Source organism: Phoxinus phoxinus, assembly GCF_949152265.1.
Source record: "Phoxinus phoxinus genome assembly, chromosome: 17".
Lineage (NCBI taxonomy): Eukaryota > Metazoa > Chordata > Actinopteri > Cypriniformes > Leuciscidae > Phoxinus > Phoxinus phoxinus.
The window spans coordinates 24335140-24355440 of NC_136892.1; the positions used below are offsets into that span (position 1 = coordinate 24335140).

General features: G+C 36.8%; 1 protein-coding gene across 1 annotated transcript in view; it reads left to right on the plus strand.

The window, feature by feature from the left end:
* The window catches only part of cacna1bb (calcium channel, voltage-dependent, N type, alpha 1B subunit, b), an 89738-nt gene that overhangs the window by 51592 nt on the left and 17845 nt on the right, over positions 1 to 20301 (plus strand). The window contains exons 22-32 of the mRNA XM_079586012.1: positions 377 to 483; positions 7025 to 7121; positions 8435 to 8595; positions 9886 to 10026; positions 10940 to 11141; positions 12704 to 12868; positions 14866 to 14976; positions 16337 to 16420; positions 18053 to 18169; positions 18287 to 18352; positions 20159 to 20250. Of these exons, the coding sequence (XP_079442138.1) occupies positions 377 to 483; positions 7025 to 7121; positions 8435 to 8595; positions 9886 to 10026; positions 10940 to 11141; positions 12704 to 12868; positions 14866 to 14976; positions 16337 to 16420; positions 18053 to 18169; positions 18287 to 18352; positions 20159 to 20250 (1343 nt within the window). The remainder of the gene's footprint in view (positions 1 to 376; positions 484 to 7024; positions 7122 to 8434; positions 8596 to 9885; positions 10027 to 10939; positions 11142 to 12703; positions 12869 to 14865; positions 14977 to 16336; positions 16421 to 18052; positions 18170 to 18286; positions 18353 to 20158; positions 20251 to 20301) is intronic.

The window sequence follows — 20301 nt, forward strand, 5'->3', positions numbered from 1 at the left end:
TTGATAGAACAGATTTCTATTATAATATATTTTAAAATGTAATTTATTCCTGTGATGGCAAAGCTGAATTTTCAGCATTATTACTCCAGTCTTCAGTGTCACGTGATCCTTCAGAAATCATTCTAACATGCTGATTTGCTGCTCAAGAAACATTTCTTATTATTCTAAATTTTGAAAACCGTTGTACTGCTTAATATTTTTGTTGAAACCCTGATACTTTTTCTTCAGGATTCTTTGATGAATAGAAAGTTCAAAAGAACATCATTTATTTGGTAACATTATGAATGTCTTTACTGTCACTTCTGATCAATTTAAATGCATCCTTGCTTGAATATAAGTATTAATTTCTTTTTTTTGTTCACCTCCTTTCTTCTAGATGATTGATCTTGGGCTGCTGTTGCATCCTGGGTCTTACTTCAGGGACCTGTGGAACATACTGGACTTCATCGTAGTCAGCGGCGCTCTGGTGGCCTTCGCCTGCTCGTGAGTGGCTTTTTTTGTAATTCTGTCAGAGCGGAGCAGAGACGAGCAGACTGTCAGTTCAAATCCAGCAAGAGAGCATTCAGTCGAAAATGACAGAAACAGGATGTGACTGCTCGCTGTTTAGTTTCTGGTGTGAGATGGAGCTTTGTGATGAGGGGAAGTGTGGCATCTGTGTGCAGTTTGGTCTTAGGAACTGATCGGTTTAACGTGCATCTGTTTTTTTTAGCTCATAATGGGATCGTGTGCAGCGCGCACACCTGTGCTAATGGTTCGGATTTAGTATTTCCCACAGGATATGAGCCAGACAGTGGCAGAGAGGACACATTTCCCAACGGTTTTCCTTTCAGGCTACGTCTACATTCATCCGGATACATGTGAAAATGGCGTTTTCGTTTCAAAGCACGTCCACACTAGCATTTTCCAAAAGTTTTTCATCAAAATTACAGTAACATATCTTTAGCAACACTGTGAATAGCACATAACAGGTGCTCAATATGCGTCACATGACTAAACGCGTCATCCATTCTCACAGTCCAGACTACAACGTGAAAACGGTGTTTTTAAATTTATCCACTTGGGAACGTTTTCAAAAAGCTCAGTTTTTGCAGGACAGAACGCTGTCTCAGTGTGGACTCAAGGCCAAAACAGAGAGAAAAAGATGCGTTTTTAAACTAAAACCTATTATTGTGGACAAGGCCTTATTCTTATTGTTCCTGAGCCACACATGCTAATTAGTAATGATTTCCTTAGTGTGCTATTACTCTTCTAATTGATTGAATTAAAAAATTTCATTTGATGGATGATAAAACGATAAAAGTCCCTAGACTCACAATGATCTAGGTGCCTAGCAACCACCTAAGCCACAATCTACCATAGTAACCGCATTGCAACACGCTAACAACCAGTCAGAAAATTTAGCAACCATATAGCCATGGCAACCACCGTGACATCACGACGGCATGAGTTTTTCATAGCCGAGAGCCAACATAATGTAGTTTATGAACCCAGTCGGGTACAGATTTCTCTGCAAGGCAAACATAAACGCACGCACACACATTTGGTTTGACAGCGCGTGTGTGATTTGTGTAATGAATCCAAGGTCTAGTGTGGCAGAATCTTCTTAGTCGTCATGTGCAGATGCTCAGCTGTCTCTCGATCTCCACCTCTGCATTTGACAGAGAGACCCTGGGGTGCTTTAAAATAGCTGAAAAAGAGGTGAGAGAAAACTGCTCCGCTTTTGAGACCAGACAATTTGTGTGAGTTTGCAGCTGTATTATTCAGTAGTGCAGAAAGACTCCTCCAGCTCCGACTCGCACCTGTGCTTCTGATGGTGGTATTACAGCATATTCACCGTGATTTTGACAGGAAAGACATGTTCCTGGATCCTAAATATACTTTTAACCATATCCCCACCCCTAAACCTAACCCTATCGATAACTTATCCCTAAAATCAGAGGGAAATAATACGTGAATAACACTGATGTAAACCTGGTTTCAAGCCTAAACCTGACATAAACTGTAAACTTGTCCCTCAAATCTAATTGGTTGATTGGAATGTTGTTCCATGATCAACAAAGATGTTGATCCAGGAACATGTTGTACTTGGAGAAATCACGTTCACCAAGAGTTTCTTTAGCTACGGACACTTTTGCCCCTGTGGATTTACAAAATATAATATTTTGTATTATTCGACTTTATTTACATTGTTAGTAAAAAATTAAATACACTAATGTCCCGCAATAGTTTGGCTTGCACCATAAAATAATGCTGCCGTTTTTTTGTCATTTATTTCTGGAAATCATAAGCATTTCTACAATAGTGTAATTTCCAACAAATCTAAAAGGATGTATTGGTTTTATTAGCATTATATGGTGGAAATTACATTTAAAACTAACATTTAAAGACTCCTTTGTCTTGCTAAAGCTAATTTATCTATTTTGATGCACAAATGTAAATAATATTTGGTTACACTTTATTTTAAGGCTTATTTGACTAAGTACAATTAACAGCATGCACTTATTATAGAGTTACAGTTAGGGTTTGTTTTATGAATAGGTACTTGCAATTATGCTCAATTTACTTTATTTCTATAGTAAGAACATGTAATAACGTGTAACTACATCACCTTAAAATAAAGCGTTACCTAATATTTTCACATTTTCTGCATAATTTGCCAAAATCCAATTAGATCAGAAATGGCACATAATTAAAATAGTAAAAACATTATTAGGTAGGTCATGTGAAATGGCACCAGAACTGAATCAATTAATAAAATATTTACAAATATATAATTCATTTGATTTTCATATTTTAAGATTTAAATTTTGGTAAGTGTAAAACAATAAATTCTGTACATAAAATGTATTTGAAAGTGAGAAATGATGAAGGACTGATAAAACCATGATAGTTCTAGTGTGACCTTCATTCATATGATAACATAAAATAAATAAAACGTGTTCGTTTTAATAAAAAAACAACCCCTAGGACATAAAAGTGCCTGTAGCTGAAGAAAGATGAATTTAGGGGAGTAGTAGCTCTGGATTCAGTGCACTGTTGTACAGTGAATATAAATGTGTTTTGCTCTTTCGGATACTCCTGTGCTTGTTTCTCTTAAACTGTGCTGTAATCTTCTTTTCTCTCCTGTGCTGTTCTTCAGTGGTTTGTGTCCTGTGGGTTTTAATGTTTCTCATTCAGCTCCTTCTTTCTCCATCCATCTTTCTTTCTCTTTCTGTCTCTCTCTCTCTCTCGCTTTCTTTATCTGCCCTGTCTTTCCTTTTCGCTTGCGTTGCTTTCAGGAGCTTCATGGGGTACGCATTTGTTATTACCTGCTTCATGTTAATCTGCCTGAGTATTAGTGTGTGTTTGTGTGGATAAGGAATCGGTAGACCCTTGCAAGACATTCACAACTGGACATAAGCAGCGTCTAAAATGACTTCTTATACTCAATACACTTCAGCGAGTAAATAAAACCGAGTTACTCAGTTTGGTACATTTTTAAGGACGGCCAACATAATACATTTTTAAATCGAATTTTAAGAAAGACAGAATGATACTTGCTGCTATACAGTAAGTAATGTAAGCAAATCAGATTACAGACATTACAACCATCTACTAAAGAAAACATCTGTTGCAACATCTTTTATTTTTTATTTTAAATTATTTATTTATTTATTTATCCCTGCCTTATTAAGCCACCGTAAAGAAAATATAGAGAAATAAAGAATAGAGTTTGTATTTTTTTATGAAACGTACCTAATCTCATACTTGATACAATGCCCCCCAAAAAAAGATGAGTCCCCGTTACTGGCAGCAATCAGTGATTAAAACTAGGATTGGTTTTGAATGAATTTAAAAAAGACTAAAGGCGTTTACACACAGTGCAATAAAATGATCCATTTTACTTTTACTTGCTGACTGTTCACAATCAGCATCCATTACCAGGAGTTGCATGAACTTCTAGCACATGCATGCATTTTCTTATAGTGTGTGTGTGGGTGTGTATATGTTATATATGCAGGTCTGTGACCTTTTCACATTTGTGTTTTTTATTCCATGTTTCGATGCCTCTATATTTACTGCTGAGTGTGATTTATCTTGCAGAGATGTTACAAACAAACAGTAACTAATAATCCCCCATTGCATCATGTCTTTGATTAATGTAATGTTTTATTGTGCACTAGAGTTGCTTCGATGCTTTTTTTTAATCTTTCTTTGCTGTTCGTCCTTCCACAGTGTTTCCGCTCAGTGACAGCTCTCTTCCGTTCTGATCTCATTTAATCTCTTCATGCTGATCTGCATTTACTGCTTCTTCTGTGTCTGCGACGCGGCTTATTATGTGTGTGTGTTTCTGTGTTTGTGCACATGTGCATGGTTTTTCATCGGTTTCCCTCGTCAGATCACAGCAAACCGTGACCAGGTGGGGACAGTCTATATATCTATAAAAACATACCCTTTACCCCCCAAACCTTCCCACGGACCACTCCAAACTCACCACCCTTCGACTCTTCCTCTCATTCAGCCTTTGCGGAAGGGGATGGACCAACTCTTTCCCAATTACATGACCTTCGACCTTTGCAAGGGCTTATAGAAACTACTACTCCTACTGTTTCCAGAGGACAGCCACTCCTTATGATAATGGTCAAACGGAAGCTGAATTCATTCTGATTATTGCTGTTAAATTATTGCATAAACTGAACATCTGGTACATACATATCAAAAGAAGTTCTATAACCAATTTGTTTTGAATATGAATAAGCTGTGAAAACAGCAGATGGATGTTTTTACTGTCTTTGTATTTTAGCTAGTTGATGCCATATCATTCTAAAATGACCTTCATATTTGCTCATATTTCTTCACTAGACATTTGTGGATAAAACTCACAAGCTGTCAATACATATCTGGATAATATTTAACCCCAAAATCAAATGGGAAAATATATGTTTCCATCTAATTGTATGTAACAAAAATATAAATAATAATGATAAAAATATAACAAATTAAGCCCATTACACACACACACACACACACACACACACACACACACACACACACACACACACACACACACACACACACACACACACACACACACACACATATATATATAATTGTAAAAATCTATAATTTTATATGATATATAATACGATATGACATATATAACATATATTATAAAATTATCATATTTATAATATTATGAACTCCCACAATTACCAGAACCCCCTAAAAAAATTTACATGGTGAAATGGTGAAAATAAGTTGTCACTAAATTTTTATCTTACTTTCAATATAATTGCTTGTTTTTTTTTTTCTTTTCGTTTAATTCTGGGGTTAAATTTGACCTTGATTTGCGATTTACTCTTGTATCATGGTGCATCGGGTAGCTTTATCCGGTCACATACGGTACATTATGCAGAATCAGTTCAGCACGTGACCTCTTGTGTGATAGGTGGTTGGAGACAGATAGTCCTCTGAAATCTATGGGAATATAGTTGACTGTCTCATTAAGCAGAGATCCACATGCACCCATGGGGTGTGTGTGTGTGTATGACTGACAGACATTGCATGGACATTGCATGCCAGTGTGATAGAGACCCAACTCCTCATGGGAGAGAAAAAGTAAGCAGAACAATCACAGAGCTAAACCATGACTCCCTAAACCCACTCTTTTTAGTATCCGGAAGCATAGGCTTATTTGAAATGCAGAGCATTTGAAGTTTGTATTTTGAATGATGAATGTAAAGAAAATAATGAAAAGCTCATCTTAGTGAACTTTCAACTGTCAAGGAAACATCTCATCGGTCAGAAAGGACTCAGCCTTTTTGGTTTAAACAAGGTTCAAATTGAGGTCAATCTTGTGTTTAGACATGGCTGCTGAAGTTTAGAGTAAAAGAGTTTTTAAATGGCCTTTTCTTATCTTTTCAGGTGAGTTCCCTTCTGTTGAACTGTGTAATTTCATTCAATGTGAATCTAGCAGCTGTAACATTCAGAGAATGAATTCATCAGCGTGGCATTGATGTTGACAGTCTTCTGTGACTTCATTTAACTTCGAGTCAATCCTGAAAACAGTTCAACTGAATGGAACTTAAACATTAAAGCGACATTCATTATTAAGACTTTAAAAGGTTTATTTTCTGTTCAATACATTTCATTAGTGGTTCATCATTGTTATGATTTCTCAAATTTAAAAACAAAACAAAAAAAGGTATTAAACTTCATTGTAGCTTTAGAATTCATGACTTTTGCCTGGTGGATTATAAAAAAACCCCCAGAAAAACGTAAACTTCCCTTAAACTTGCAGTAAATAATGCACCTATTTAGGGACCGCAGGGGCCATTTGCTGATGACACATCCACTATGGTAAAACTGTGTCTTAAGAACTAGTCTGTCTTATATTTCGGATTCGAATTAGGCCAATCTACTTTTTTTATGTACATTTTTTTTTTTAAGTTATGACCAGTCTTAAAGAAAAAAATAAGATGACTTGTATGATGAATCTTAGAAGTTTATGCAACTGCCCACAGAACATCATAGAGATTTGTGTGTCTTTTGGCTTAGGCCAGTAAATAACCACTAGCAATTTAATAGTAACTCCCACAACATCCTAACAACATGGCGGCAACAATTTTTTTTAATTTTTTTTTATCTTTTAAGCTTCAGAATATGACTTGGCCAACTGTGGTTTTTACAAAGAGACCATTCCTGCTGAATGGATTGTTTCTTTGTATCTTTTTCTGGTAAATGAGTGTTATTTTACAGAAACATTACATGTTAAATTATATTTATTGTCATGCTCAGAGGTAGGTTTGTTTCTGTAGAATAACCTCCCCTTAAAGGCATGCTTTCTACTAACCAAATGACCTCTAGCTAATGTAATTCTGAATTACATGATGGGCTGGAGGAAGTGATTAGCTCATGAAAATGTAATTGAATTAAGGCTTTGTGCATGTGCTGGCAGACGACATCAAAATGCATCAAGTGTATGTTAAAATTTGTGAATGCAAGCATGTTCAAATGTCTCTAAGTCATTGCTTTTTCCTCACAGAGGAACTAAAGGCAAGGACATCAACACCATCAAGTCCCTAAGGGTCCTTCGAGTCCTGAGGCCCTTGAAGACCATCAAACGTTTGCCCAAACTCAAGGTAATGTCCCTGCTTAGCTCTTGTCTCACTCCTCTGAGAGCATGCAAGTGGAATTATGGGGTTTTAGTTTTAAAATGACAAGATCAGATCCACCAGTGAAAGATTAGCATGCGTTAAAACTCATAGAGGGCCTATCAGTTGAGGTGTACACTGTCTTATTGAGAGGCATTGATAAAAAATAGATGCTAACAATAGTGTTTGTTTTCCATGCTATTGTTGTTATTGTTCAGTAAAACTAAAACTATACTGGTATATTTTGGTGTTTTAAATAAAGCTCAAATCATTTAAAATGAAAAGTGAACGTGAATTTAAAATATTTGTAATTACTTTAACAGCATAATAACACTAAAATAACATGCTCGCAGAATAAACCATTTTTGATTCGAAGACCTGATAAGGCAATTATAAAGATTTTCAGCAAAATTGATAACACATGCTTTGCACACTTTATAATGTGACCTTGTAAATGCGTAGTTTTAAGGTTAAATGGAAAATTTAATAAAATGCACTAAATGCAGGATATTGAATTTAATAATGCACTCAAAAAAAATCTTAGCACCCCATCTGAACTGTTAGGCAAGAAAAAGGAATTCTGAAGCTGCCACTGTGTGATATTGTGCTTGTTTGTGTGAATATTTTGCAGGCAGGGATGCCCCTTGTGTAGCCCTCGACATTAACAGCCTTGTCGCATCTTTCTCTCTAATCAAATCACACACTTAGGCACACAAACAAATCGTTTTAGAGACACTTACTGTTATCTCATTACATGGCTAAATTATACATTTAAACTAACATTTCACACCATCATTTATTCATTTGGCTGAAGATTCATCACCGGTGGCATTAAAATAAATAATATACGAACTAAAAACGGCAGTTTAGGTTAGTTGCAATACTAATGCACAGATAAAGCCTCACAGGGCCACAGAGACGGTTATCCTGCCTACAGAGATCTTATTAACATTAATGGTGAAAAATATATACTACTCAGTGCTAATAATGATACACTGTGGAAATTAAACGAGCAGAAATGACAGAAAAAGGAGTAGATTTACACATCCCCCCACTCTCATTTTATCCTCAGCCTTAGTGCAATCATGTGATTATCTAGAGCAAGAGGAGCAGTAATCAATTAAGTCACAGCCTACAGTTAGCGAAGTTGTGTTTTTTCACAAAGGCCCTGTGACTTTAACACACAACGACACATTCTACACTGATGGATTTAATGAAAGTGTGCATTATGGTCTGCATGTGGCAGTGAGGCTGTCCACTGTTTGCAGGAGATTTGATTTGTGCCGTTTGTGTGCCTCCAGGCCGTGTTTGACTGCGTAGTGAACTCTCTGAAGAATGTGCTCAACATCCTCATCGTTTACATCCTCTTCATGTTCATCTTCGCCGTCATTGCTGTGCAGCTTTTCAAGGGGAAGTTTTTTCACTGCACCGATGAGTCCAAAGCCCTGGAGAAGGACTGCAGGTACGACTGTGCTCTGGCCGGACTGTCTGGATATATTCTACATGGATGGATAGATGGATAAAGGGAAGAGAAAGAGTGGATGGAGAGAGGGGGATGAAAGTGAAAGTAGAGAATATGGAAAGGATGAGGGAAGGAAGGTTGTCAGGCAGAAAGGAAAATCTAAAGGTAAAAAGAAAAGTAAGTGTGAAGTAGTGTTATTTTATTATGTTTTCTATACTAGTATAGTTATTTGAATTATATTATCATCTTTATTTAAATGTCATTTTTAGTAATTGTGTTTGGAAGAGACAGAGAGGATGGATAGATGATAAAATTGAACGTAAAAAAGATGGAGAGGGAGGAAATGGAAGGAAAGGCAGAAAGGAAAATCAAAAGGTAAAAAGAAAAGGAAGTGTGAAGTAGTTTTATATACTAGTATTGTTATTTGGATGAATTTATTCAAATTCTTAGTCATTGTTGATCTTAAATATTACGGTTTAAGTTTAATTTATTTATATTTCAGTGTTAGTTCAGTATTAGTTTGTATTTATTTTTTAAGCTTGTAATTTTAGTGGTTCAACTTAAACTTATTTCAGTTAGTTGCCAATGGAACATTTCAAAACATTCATCTAATATTTATATACATCTAATATTTATATATATATATTTTTTTTTTCAGCCTTATTTCAACTAAAAAAATTTAATAGTTTTAGTTAACGAATAATATCCCTGGCACAAAGGAACTAGAGCGAACAAAAGAGGAAAAGGAAAGGGATAGGACGGAAAGACGAAGGGTAAAACGGAAATGAAATGAAGAGTGAATGAATAGGAAGGCAGGAAGGACAAAAATACAAAAGGTGAAACGGAAGAATGAAGGAATGGAAGGAAGAGTGAAGGTAGGCAGGCAGAAAGGAAGGAAGTACAAAAGGTAAAAAGGAAAGGAACGAATAAACGAATAGAAACAAAGAAGAGCAAAAGTAGGGACAGGAAAGAAAAACGAAAGGTAAAGCGTAAAGGACGAGGCGGTGACGGAGGGAGGAAAGGAAGGAGCGAAGGGGAAAATTAAATGAAGGCAGGGAGGAAGGAAAGAGGAAAGAAAGGGAATGGAAAAGAAGAGGAAAGAAAGGATGAAAGTGAGGGGGAAAAGAAAAGGGACAGAAGGAAGTAAAGTAATTAGGAAGGAAGAATGTAAAAAGAGGAAGAAGCAGAGGAAGTGGGAAAAATAAATGAAGGATTCAAAGCAGGAAGGAAAAGGAAGTAAATAAAGACAAAAGACGAGTTTGTGGTGGATTGTGTCGTGTCTGCACTCAGGGGTCAGTTCCTGGAGTACGGCAGTGATGGAGTTGCCTTGACGCAGCCGCGCGAGTGGAAGAAGTATGATTTCCATTATGACAACGTCCTGTGGGCCTTTCTGACCCTGTTCACTGTCTCTACAGGAGAGGGCTGGCCATTGTAAGTCCTCCTCATCACTCACTCACACAAACACATCAAACTGACACACTTAATGTTGCTTTTCTCACTCTAATCTCGTTCTCCTTTTACTCTAATCTGGTCAAGTTTCTCGTTGCTCAACTCTCTCTGGTGTAATCTGTTTTTACTTTTAATTCCATAGAAAAACACATACTTGGTTGAGAGCAAGAAACTCAAGCGTTGCATCAAGAAAATCCAGAACGTTTTTTATATTAACTTAAATCCCTCTTTAACATTCAAGAGTTGCCTCTAGTACTCTGAGTTTTAATAGACATGTTATCTTAACCACTGTATGAGACTGTATATAAACACTTTTTCCCTCTCTGCTGCTTTAAGCTGATATTTTCGGTCTGTTCTACTTTGTAAAAAGTTTTTAAATATATACTTGAACGGTTTTAAATGTGTTCGTCTTTTTGGCTTTTTATAGAGGGACAATCAGAAAAGGGAGAGGAAGAAAAAGGGATAAAATTCTACAGCAAAATAGCGCTGAAACTAAATATGTATTACATTTATATTTCAAACTTTTAGTGTTTGGTCCGGTTTTGTAATAATCTTAACTATTTGATGCATTAATTATTACATAATTTAAGGAAAAAATCTTAGTCACCATGAAATCAAAATGGACCATTCTTATTTTTAATGGAATTTTGCAGTGTTAATTATATAAGATTTTTCCATGCACATCATTATTTAAAAAAAAAGAAATCTATCCGCGATAGACAAAATCCTTACATTACATTTCACTCCAATATATGGGTCACAATAGTGAAGAAAATACAACCGCAATTCCCATTTCCTGCCGACTTTTTTTCTTTTCATTATTGTAATGTAATTGTAATGTACATTACATGTTTTATGTGATCATCTTGCTGACATTCTCCCTGTGCTTCTGTAGAGTGCTGAAACATTCTGTAGATGCTACACATGAAGACCAAGGTCCCAGTCCGGGTTATCGCATGGAAACCTCCATCTTCTACGTGGTCTACTTTATCGTCTTCCCCTTCTTCTTTGTCAACATCTTTGTGGCTTTGATCATAATCACGTTCCAGGAGCAGGGAGATAAAGCCATGTCAGAGTGCAGCTTGGAAAAGAACGAGGTAGGACGGGGCAGTTGGAAGCCTGCATAGTCAGTTACAATCAGCCGTAAACGGATGAGTAGATGGGGGGGGGGGGGGGGGGATAGACATGTCTACTGTGTCTATTGTGTCTACTGACCCAAATCAGTAGACACAAATCAGTGTTGCTTTAAATGGAGTTTCAGTGTACAGTATATGCAAATAAGGGCAAAGTCTTGTTTTATATATGCACGGACCGTTTTGAGATGGCTGGAGGAGAAGCACTCTTAAGAGAATTCCTCTCACCTGTGTGAGGCCAGCGCACCTGTCCGTCTACATCTCTACTACATTGAGTCTTAGCTCTTTTGACAAACACATGCTCACTCACACAAAGCACAGAACTAAACCCCAGGAGGAACTACTAGACCAGTCAGGCAGAACTCTTTCAACTGAGTTGAAAACTCTGGCTGTGTTCTAAAACATATTAAGCTGCATTGTTGCCTGGTGTCTACTAAGGCAGCATTCAAACAGTTATTAGTCCTCATAAATAACTGTTCTGAAGCACTCAATATAAGCAAGCATAGCATAAAAAAATATGCGGATCAGGCATTTAGCTGGGCATCCAGATGTTCTCTTAGCCCGATTAGCTGAAACGTGTCCGAAACCTCTTAAAACCAGCCAACAGTCCAGTCAGATTTGTGCAGCTGGTTATGTATATATAGTTTGTGAAAATATTAAAATTACAATTAGAAAGTGTTTTACATTTTTTATTTATTTATGATGTTTAGTATTTTGTTTTATTTTTGTAATGTGTTTTTGTAAAGTCCTAATTCTGTTATAATTTAATACTGTTTATAAGTATTAATATCTTAAATATCTGTTTGCTATTTGCAGTGGTTGCTAGTATTTACTTTTTTCATAGTGTGATTAGTGAATTGTACTAAAAAACAATTAGGCATAATTATTCATTATAATAACAATATATGAAACCCACAACATTTAGAATACAAAAACATACTAAATACATTGTCCCCGTTTTTTAATTCATAGATAATTACGAGTGAGCTTTCAATTCAATTTTGACAACTGAAGTGGGAAACTACTATTTCAGAAATCTGGTCACGTTAATATACGTATATATTCCTATGGACTACATTTTTTTTTAAAAATCCCCCCAACTGAACTCATTGCGGTGATTTCTGTGAACGTGTCATTCGAATTTGAACAAAAATCTTAAAAGGCAGCATGATTATGCAGCACTAGGTTTTGGAATGGAGCAATAATCTATTTCTTCTTTTTTTCTGGTTTCTTTATACAGTATTTGTCTCTGATCTGTATCTATATATTCTCTCAGATGAATTATTAGCCTGTGTTTAAATATTTAACTGAGCTCTGTTCAGATTTGTGCAGCTGGTTTGATGTTTGTCTACAAGCACTCATTAGTTCTTTCATTCGTTTGATTTAGAGGGCTCCGGGAATACCAATGCTGTTCTAATAATCAAACATGGAAAGATCAGCGTGATGAGTCGTTTTGAGCTTGTAGATATTCACATCAACATTTTGCTGAGGAACTTTTGCTGAGATAAGTGCGCTTTCATCAACAGCGAGCTTGTATCGACTTTGCCATCAACGCCAAACCTCTGACACGCTACATGCCGCAGGACAAGCAGTCTTACCAGTACAAGATGTGGAAGTTTGTGGTGTCCACTCCATTTGAGTACTCCATCCTGACCATGATCGCCATCAACACGGTGGTCCTCATGATGAAGGTAAAACTGTTGTCATTTTCAGGCTAAGTTAATCAGTGTCCTACTAGTGTCCCACTTTTTTCCCCTAATTAATATTTAATTTAAATTTAGTATTCATCATAAATTAGGTGTCATTCGAAAGCTTAAAAACTCAAAATCCATCCTGTGAAAACCGTTTTGAGATCGGACATTGCGATACCATGGAAATAGTACTTTAAATCCTTTTTAGCAGATTCCTCCCCCTATAGGCACCGTTGTTTTGCATTTTACAAAATTTACTGCACTATTTTGTAATCAAATGTTTTTCTTATCTTAACAAAACAAGTTCTGTTCAGTCTTTCCAGAATTCCGTCATGTAAATAGCGAATCCGCCATGGCGCGAGCGCAACTGGCATTTAAAGGGAATGGGAGATGAGACTCTGATTGGTTTAACACACTTAAATCCCAATACTTATTAAAGGAGAACTCCGGTTAATTTTAACATTGAGCTCAATTTTTAGTAAATTTGGAGTGCTGTCAATACAGAGAACAACGACAAAAATCGGTGTTGCCTACACTGTGTTATTCTATTTTTAAAATTTGCACCCTATTGACTTGAATGGGGCAAGTTTTAAACCTGCTTTTATCCTCTTAACATATTTGATGTGTCATTACAAGTGCCCAGCCATGTTGAGTGATTCCTTAAGAGTGAACACGAGTGAATCTGACTGCAGTAGATGTGAAAGATATGAATAAAAATGATGTTATATCAGCCAGCGCAAATACCTGTATTTAGTTCCTGTTTTCGGTGGAAGTCCAAAGTAGTCGATTGTCGAGTTCACGCGCGTGATCATAGTAACTAAACCTATGCGCGTGAACTCGACAATCGACTACTTTGGACTTCCACCGAAAACAGGAACTAAATACAGGTATTTGCGCTGGCTGATATAACATCATTTTTATTCATATCTTTCACATCTACTGCAGTCAGATTCACTCGTGTTCACTCTGAAGGAATCACTCAACATGGCTGGGCACTTGTAATGACACATCAAATATGTTAAGAGGATAAAAGCAGGTTTAAAACTTGCCCCATTCAAGTCAATAGGGTGCAAATTTTAAAAATAGGATAACACAGTGTAGGCAACACCGATTTTTGTCGTTGTTCTCTGTATTGACAGCACTCCAAATTTACTAAAAATTGAGCTCAATGTTAAAATTGACCGGAGTTCTCCTTTAAGAGAATAGGGACAACCCTTTTAGACCATGCGCGCCGACCATTTTCCCGTCATTAAACTAGCAAAAGTGGATTCGGACACACCCTAAGTGCACTTGCGCCCTGCGCTTTAGACCATACGCTTAGATTGTTAAAATAGGGCACTTGACCTAGGTTTGGTTTCTAGCAAGTCCAAATTATTTAGTAAAATATATATTTTGTATAGTATATAAAATGTTTAGATCAGTATATTTACTTTACTGTAAACATAAACTTATTTTTTGCCCTGGGGCTGTATTCCAAATAATTCATGAATTACAACCATTTTCAGAATGCATTTTCACCTCTTTAACAGGTTAAAGGGAAATTTACTAACTAGGTTTATCTAGGACGCTTTTTGTCTCCATAATAACTCCCTGTGGCCTGTAAGTTATACAGAAGACTTTCTAATTAAATTGAACAAAAAGAGGCTATTTAGATTAAATCAGTGCATCCAAACATCCAGGCATAATGTTTTTCTTCCCCTTTGGGAACGGTCTAGTGCAGCACAGAGTTCATCAGTCAATTGCACGTCTGGAAAGCTGCCAACAGGAAGTGCCCTCTTGTGCTTTATCTGTAAGTTAGTGTGTAAAGCCATTGCCAAGGTTGATTGAGGTTCAGCAATGCTAATTATTACATATGAAATGATGTGTGTGAATATTCAGTTATGAATAAGTCATTTCTAATTTCGGAGTCCTGAAAGCCTATTTTACAGGTCTTTTGAATATTTGAGTGAGTGCCGAGTGAGTCGCTATCGCTGCGTGTTTTTTTTCTTCCTCTGCAGTTCCACGATGCTCCTAAACCGTATGAGGACATGTTAAAGTGGCTGAACATCATCTTCACGGCTCTCTTCACACTGGAGTGCATTCTCAAGGTCATCGCCTTCGGCCCTCTGGTGAGAGTGGAGAGACTCTGATAACACTTATCTTTAATCATTACAGTCAGTGTTTGATACTAGTTTCCCAATCCACATACAACACAAGTATGCACAGCATAGTCAGTTTGCAAAAATGTCCAGTTCCGGTTTCCGTGAATGCTGTTGTGATTCCTGAAAATTTACGGGTGTGAGTTCGGTGATATAATGCATTTGTCACTCCCGCAAATAATTACTTAGTTCTGGCATGCAACTCTATATGACATAGGCTGATAGGTCCTTAAAGGGATAGTTCACTTAAAAAGGAAAATTCTGGCATCATTTATTCACCCTGAAGTTGTTTCAACCCTGTTTTTCTGCTGAACACCAAAGAAGATATTTTGAAGAATGTCGATAACCAAACAGTTGATGGACCCCATTGACCTCCATAGTATTTTTTTTCCCTCATGGGCTTTAGACTTAGAAATAGGCGGATAGGGCAATTCTTGGGCGGAATAAACTGGTAGGCTAGTTTGACACAAAGTTGAGGGGACCTGAAAAAAAGTGAGAATGAATGACTGATTTGAGTGAAAAAGCGGTGCTCTGTCGGTTGATTGACCAGCCTACAGTGCCGTCAGTAGCGCAAGAACTGTGAAATCAGTGAGAGGCTAATGACGGCCCTGTGGGTGAGAAGAATGTGTAAGTATGAGTGTGGTTGTGTGTGTACGGTATGAGCAATGCATCATAAATCTCTCTTCAGTGCCGGATGGTCTGACCTGCAGCAGAAGGTCTCATCTCAAGCTCCATTTCCATTTATGAGGCTCATTTATTAAGAAGCTTTTCTGGTGCGTGACGCTTATGTTTACCTCCACCTGTTTGGAGCCCAGGGTTGATGAATGGGTCTCGCTCATGTTGTTCTGTCCGCGATCCATGTCTAGCAGCAGTCGACTAATCTTTGCGGCGTTCATGAGAGACATGGACCCAAGGCTAAGACACCTGACAGACCGCCCTGCCATGAAAGATCTATTACATGACTCACCAATGTCTGCATTTTAGGCTGTGTTTATGTGCCACATTGTCCTCACTAGAATAGTACTAGTGTTTCCACAAGTAAAATCAGCCCAAACTTAACCTAAATCGATCTATAAATGCCCAAATATGGCTCTACGGACTAGGAATAAGTGTAGATTTGAAGTTGGGTCATTATAAATGATAAAATGTAGCTCTTCTGAAAATCGACTTCCTACATCAACACATGCCTTTTAACCGAAATCAAATCTCAAAAGTGACTCATTTTGAATGACAGAAACTCTACGTGGCACATAAATAACACTCTTTATGGGAGATTTGTCTTATTCGACTGATTTCTTCAGAGTTGCATATTTTTTCTCAATTTGTGCAGAATTACCTGAAGGAGGCATGGAACATTTTTGACTTTGTTACTGTTCTGGGGAGCATCACAGACATTCTGGTTACTGAGATCAAGGTGAGTCATCAAAGAAACACATCAAAGTTTGTGAGAACCAAAATTCAAAGGTATTTAAAAGTAAAATCATTTAAAATCTCAACACATATATTATAGATGTTATAATTTATGTAGCTATCTTACTGCAGTGGATGTTCCAGATGAGAAACTCTTGAAGCTTAACTTTGTCTCTTTGTGAGCTTTCAGCGTTTATTTTTTTGTGTCACATTTGTGTTGCACTTTTAGTCTGCTTCCAGTTTGTATTTGGTTAAAATCATGGGGACAGGGTTGCACTGAAAACCTGGAACTAGTAGGAACATTTTTAAATGGTCAAAGTCATGATTTTTTTCCTTAATATCTTTAAAAAATCTTTTAAAAAAGGGTTTTCTCATTCTGCTCAGTCCTAAATACATTTGTATATTAATTTAGGACTATATATATATAATATATAAGGATAAAATTGGACTGTATTTACATTTAAATATACCGGTAGTATATGTGGTGAATAAAAAATAGGCCCATTCAAAACTGATTCGCTCCTTGCAACATTTGCACTAGATGATTTCAAATGATTTGGTTTAGACCTTGATTATTGTTAGACTAGTTGTAAGACCAAATCATCTGCTGAAGATGACAATCCGGAGATCTCCCCCAATGACTTTTGACAACAGCCGTGTCTCTGCGTGCAGGAGACGGACTCCGGCCTCTCCTAACGATTTCACTGTGACTCTTATTTTCATGCTAAATCTCTGTTGGCACCTGTCCCCTTCCTTTCCCCAACGGACTGCACAGACGGTAAGTGGCTTCATCGCTCCTGCACTGCTTGTCTTCATCCAAACCTCTCCTCCTGTCAAACATCTTTATGCTAATTCTGAATGCTCACCTTTTTACCTGCTGAGATCCGGCTTGACTATTTTCAGAACTTGTTCAATCCAGCACCAGGCTGGGATTTGAAGGCTGTTGGGGGGATTTGTAAGGTCTATTCACTGTAGCCATGTTTCCATCCATATATATTTATGCAAATGTTGGGATATTCACAAACACATCTGAACGCAAGATAACATGACAAGTCATTTATAATGTAGGATTGTGAAGTGATGATTTTGTTCTCTTAAACGGTGCTTTATTTGCAGACGTTTTTGCTATATTTCAATTTTGTGCAGACTGTAAGTTAAATTTGCAAAGGTTGATGGAAACATAGCTAATGACGAATAAATGTTCCCTATATTTACCCTCTTTTCCAGTATTGAAAGAGTAGGGATGGGTGGTATGTATATGGGCAATATATACTGTGAAGTCTCGGGTCAATTGTTATTAATTATTTTCCGTTGGTTGAAAATCTAAAATATACTAAAATATATCTTTAATTTGTGAAGTATTGTTACATTTATTTTGTCACTGTGATATAATAATACTGCAGATTTTGGTCATATCGCCCATCCCTAATAGATAAAAGCATGCTCATGCAAGACTATTCATGCATCATAACCAGACTATCAACAACATTGTCCTGCATGAGACTAACTAGTTTTAATACCTTATCAATAACAGATGCTGACTCTCTGACTGACTGAGGATGCGTCCTCGTCTCGGGTTCAGATACAGCACCAGTGATGCGGCTCTGATCTTTCTTTCTTTCTTTCTTGTATCCAGGATAAGAGGATTAATCTGAGTTTCCTGAGACTCTTCCGGGCGGCTCGTCTCATTAAACTCCTCCGGCAGGGCTACACCATTCGCATACTCCTCTGGACCTTCGTTCAGTCATTTAAGGTCAGACCCTAACCTTTGACTTTACTACAACAACTTAGACAACATTGATTGTAAACAATAAATCTCACGTTCAAGCTTAATTTGTGATATTTTTGAACAACTGTATTTTGTCCTCAGGCTCTGCCGTATGTGTGTCTCCTCATTGCAATGCTATTCTTCATTTACGCCATCATCGGGATGCAGGTGAGATCCAGAGAGCTTTAAAAGCCTCTGTTGCTTTCTCATAAACATTACCCTCCATGCTACCTTTCCATCTGAGCCTGTTACACCAGTGGATCTCATCACCAGAGCTTCGACACGCTTCACGTTTAACAGCTTCAACGAGATAAACAGAGTATTGATCTTGGGTTTATTGAGAATGAACCCGGTAAGCAAAGTGATACGTTTAACCATAAGTGTTTTGCATGAGCAGGTGGTGTTTTTCCATATGAAAGCTTCTTTATGAAAAAGAGGCCATTGTTCTAATGGAACGGACTGATCTCTTCTTTAAGTTTGATTGCTCGTTTAAGGACGCACAGGCAATCTCCCAGATTGTGTTGGGAATGATGGCGCCTGCCATCTAGTAGATTAGGACTGCATTGTAAATCAATGCTAATTGTATCCTGTGAGACTGGGGAAATAACATCATCAGTAAGCCATGTAATCAACTGTACGCTTGGAACTCCTACCGCCAACTGTGTGTTCACTTTATCATTCAGCAAAAAACGTGCCTTTGAACCAGTTTTTTTTTTGCAGCATTTCTAGTATTTTTATAGGAGGATTTGAATAATAATCTTATTAGATTCATGGTTCAAGTTTAAGCTTTATTTACACCATGTGACGTGCTGTTGATTAGCACAGACAATTTCACATCCTTCATTCTGTGCTTATCTTGTAATGAAAATATTTAGGGCAAGACATTTCAGAGTGTTTTTAATCATAAATGTGAAGCTTATATTTTTGCTAAATGAAACTAAATATTTTTGTTAATCCACTTACACTGCCGTTAAAAAGTTAATACGATTTTTTTTTAAAGAAATCAATACTTTTATTCAACAAGTATGTTTTGAATTGATTAAAAAAGTGACAGTAAAGACATTATGATTTCAATTTCAAATAAATACTGTCATTTCTATTCATCAAAGAATCTTTGAAAAAGTATCACAGTTTCCAGAAAAAAATATTAAGCAGTATAACAGTAGTGAATGCTGAAAATTCATTTTACATTTTCCAATATATATATACATATATAAAAAAGAAAACAGCGATTTTAAATTGTAATATTATTTTACAATATTACTATTTTGACAGGAACGTTTTGAACAGTTATGTGCATTAATACTTGAACATGAATGTGTTATTTTAGTTGTCAATTCGTTTGCACTTGGTACGTGAACGTATTTCCTGTGTAAATTCTCCCTCTTTGCTATCCTTACACATATTGTGCAAAAATGTACAGGGCTTACTGACTTTTGGACATAACTTGGCATAAAATGTGTCAGATAAGTCAGTTATATTAAAAATAATCGAAAGCACACTCTTAGCAGTGGGTTTGATATGGATTCTTGATGGCAGAAATGTGTATAAATATATTACTTTTATTATACAATTTTGTGCATATGCCACCCTAAAAGATGATCCAATCTTAGTCACTGGATATACTTTCATAATGTATGCTGATGACAGATTATTGTGATTTGTTTGACTGTCTGTCAGTGCATTACAACTCTGTAGATTTGAGTGAGTCAGTGTGTTTATTTACGTGTCTGCTGTGTGACAAAGTCATAAAATTCATAAGCATGAGTCACAGTTTGCGCAATATGTGTATGTGGCTTTGTTAATACTGCAGATGCTTACTGTAAAATACCTTCCAGGCAGTCTGAATTATTGACACGCTCCCTGCAGGTATTTTCATGAAGCTCCAATAGGAAAGTGCACACATTGTGCTGTGTTTTTTCGTTGTAATTCATCCAAAATTAGAACGCTGATGTGCTTTTCTCTCTGTGTCAGGTGTTTGGTAACATCAAGTTGACTGAAGAGTCGGCCATCAATCATCATAATAACTTCCAAACCTTTTTTCAGGCCCTCATGTTGTTGTTCAGGTAAAGCGATGGTTTGATCTCTGTTCAGTCTTCCAAAAATATCAACTCACA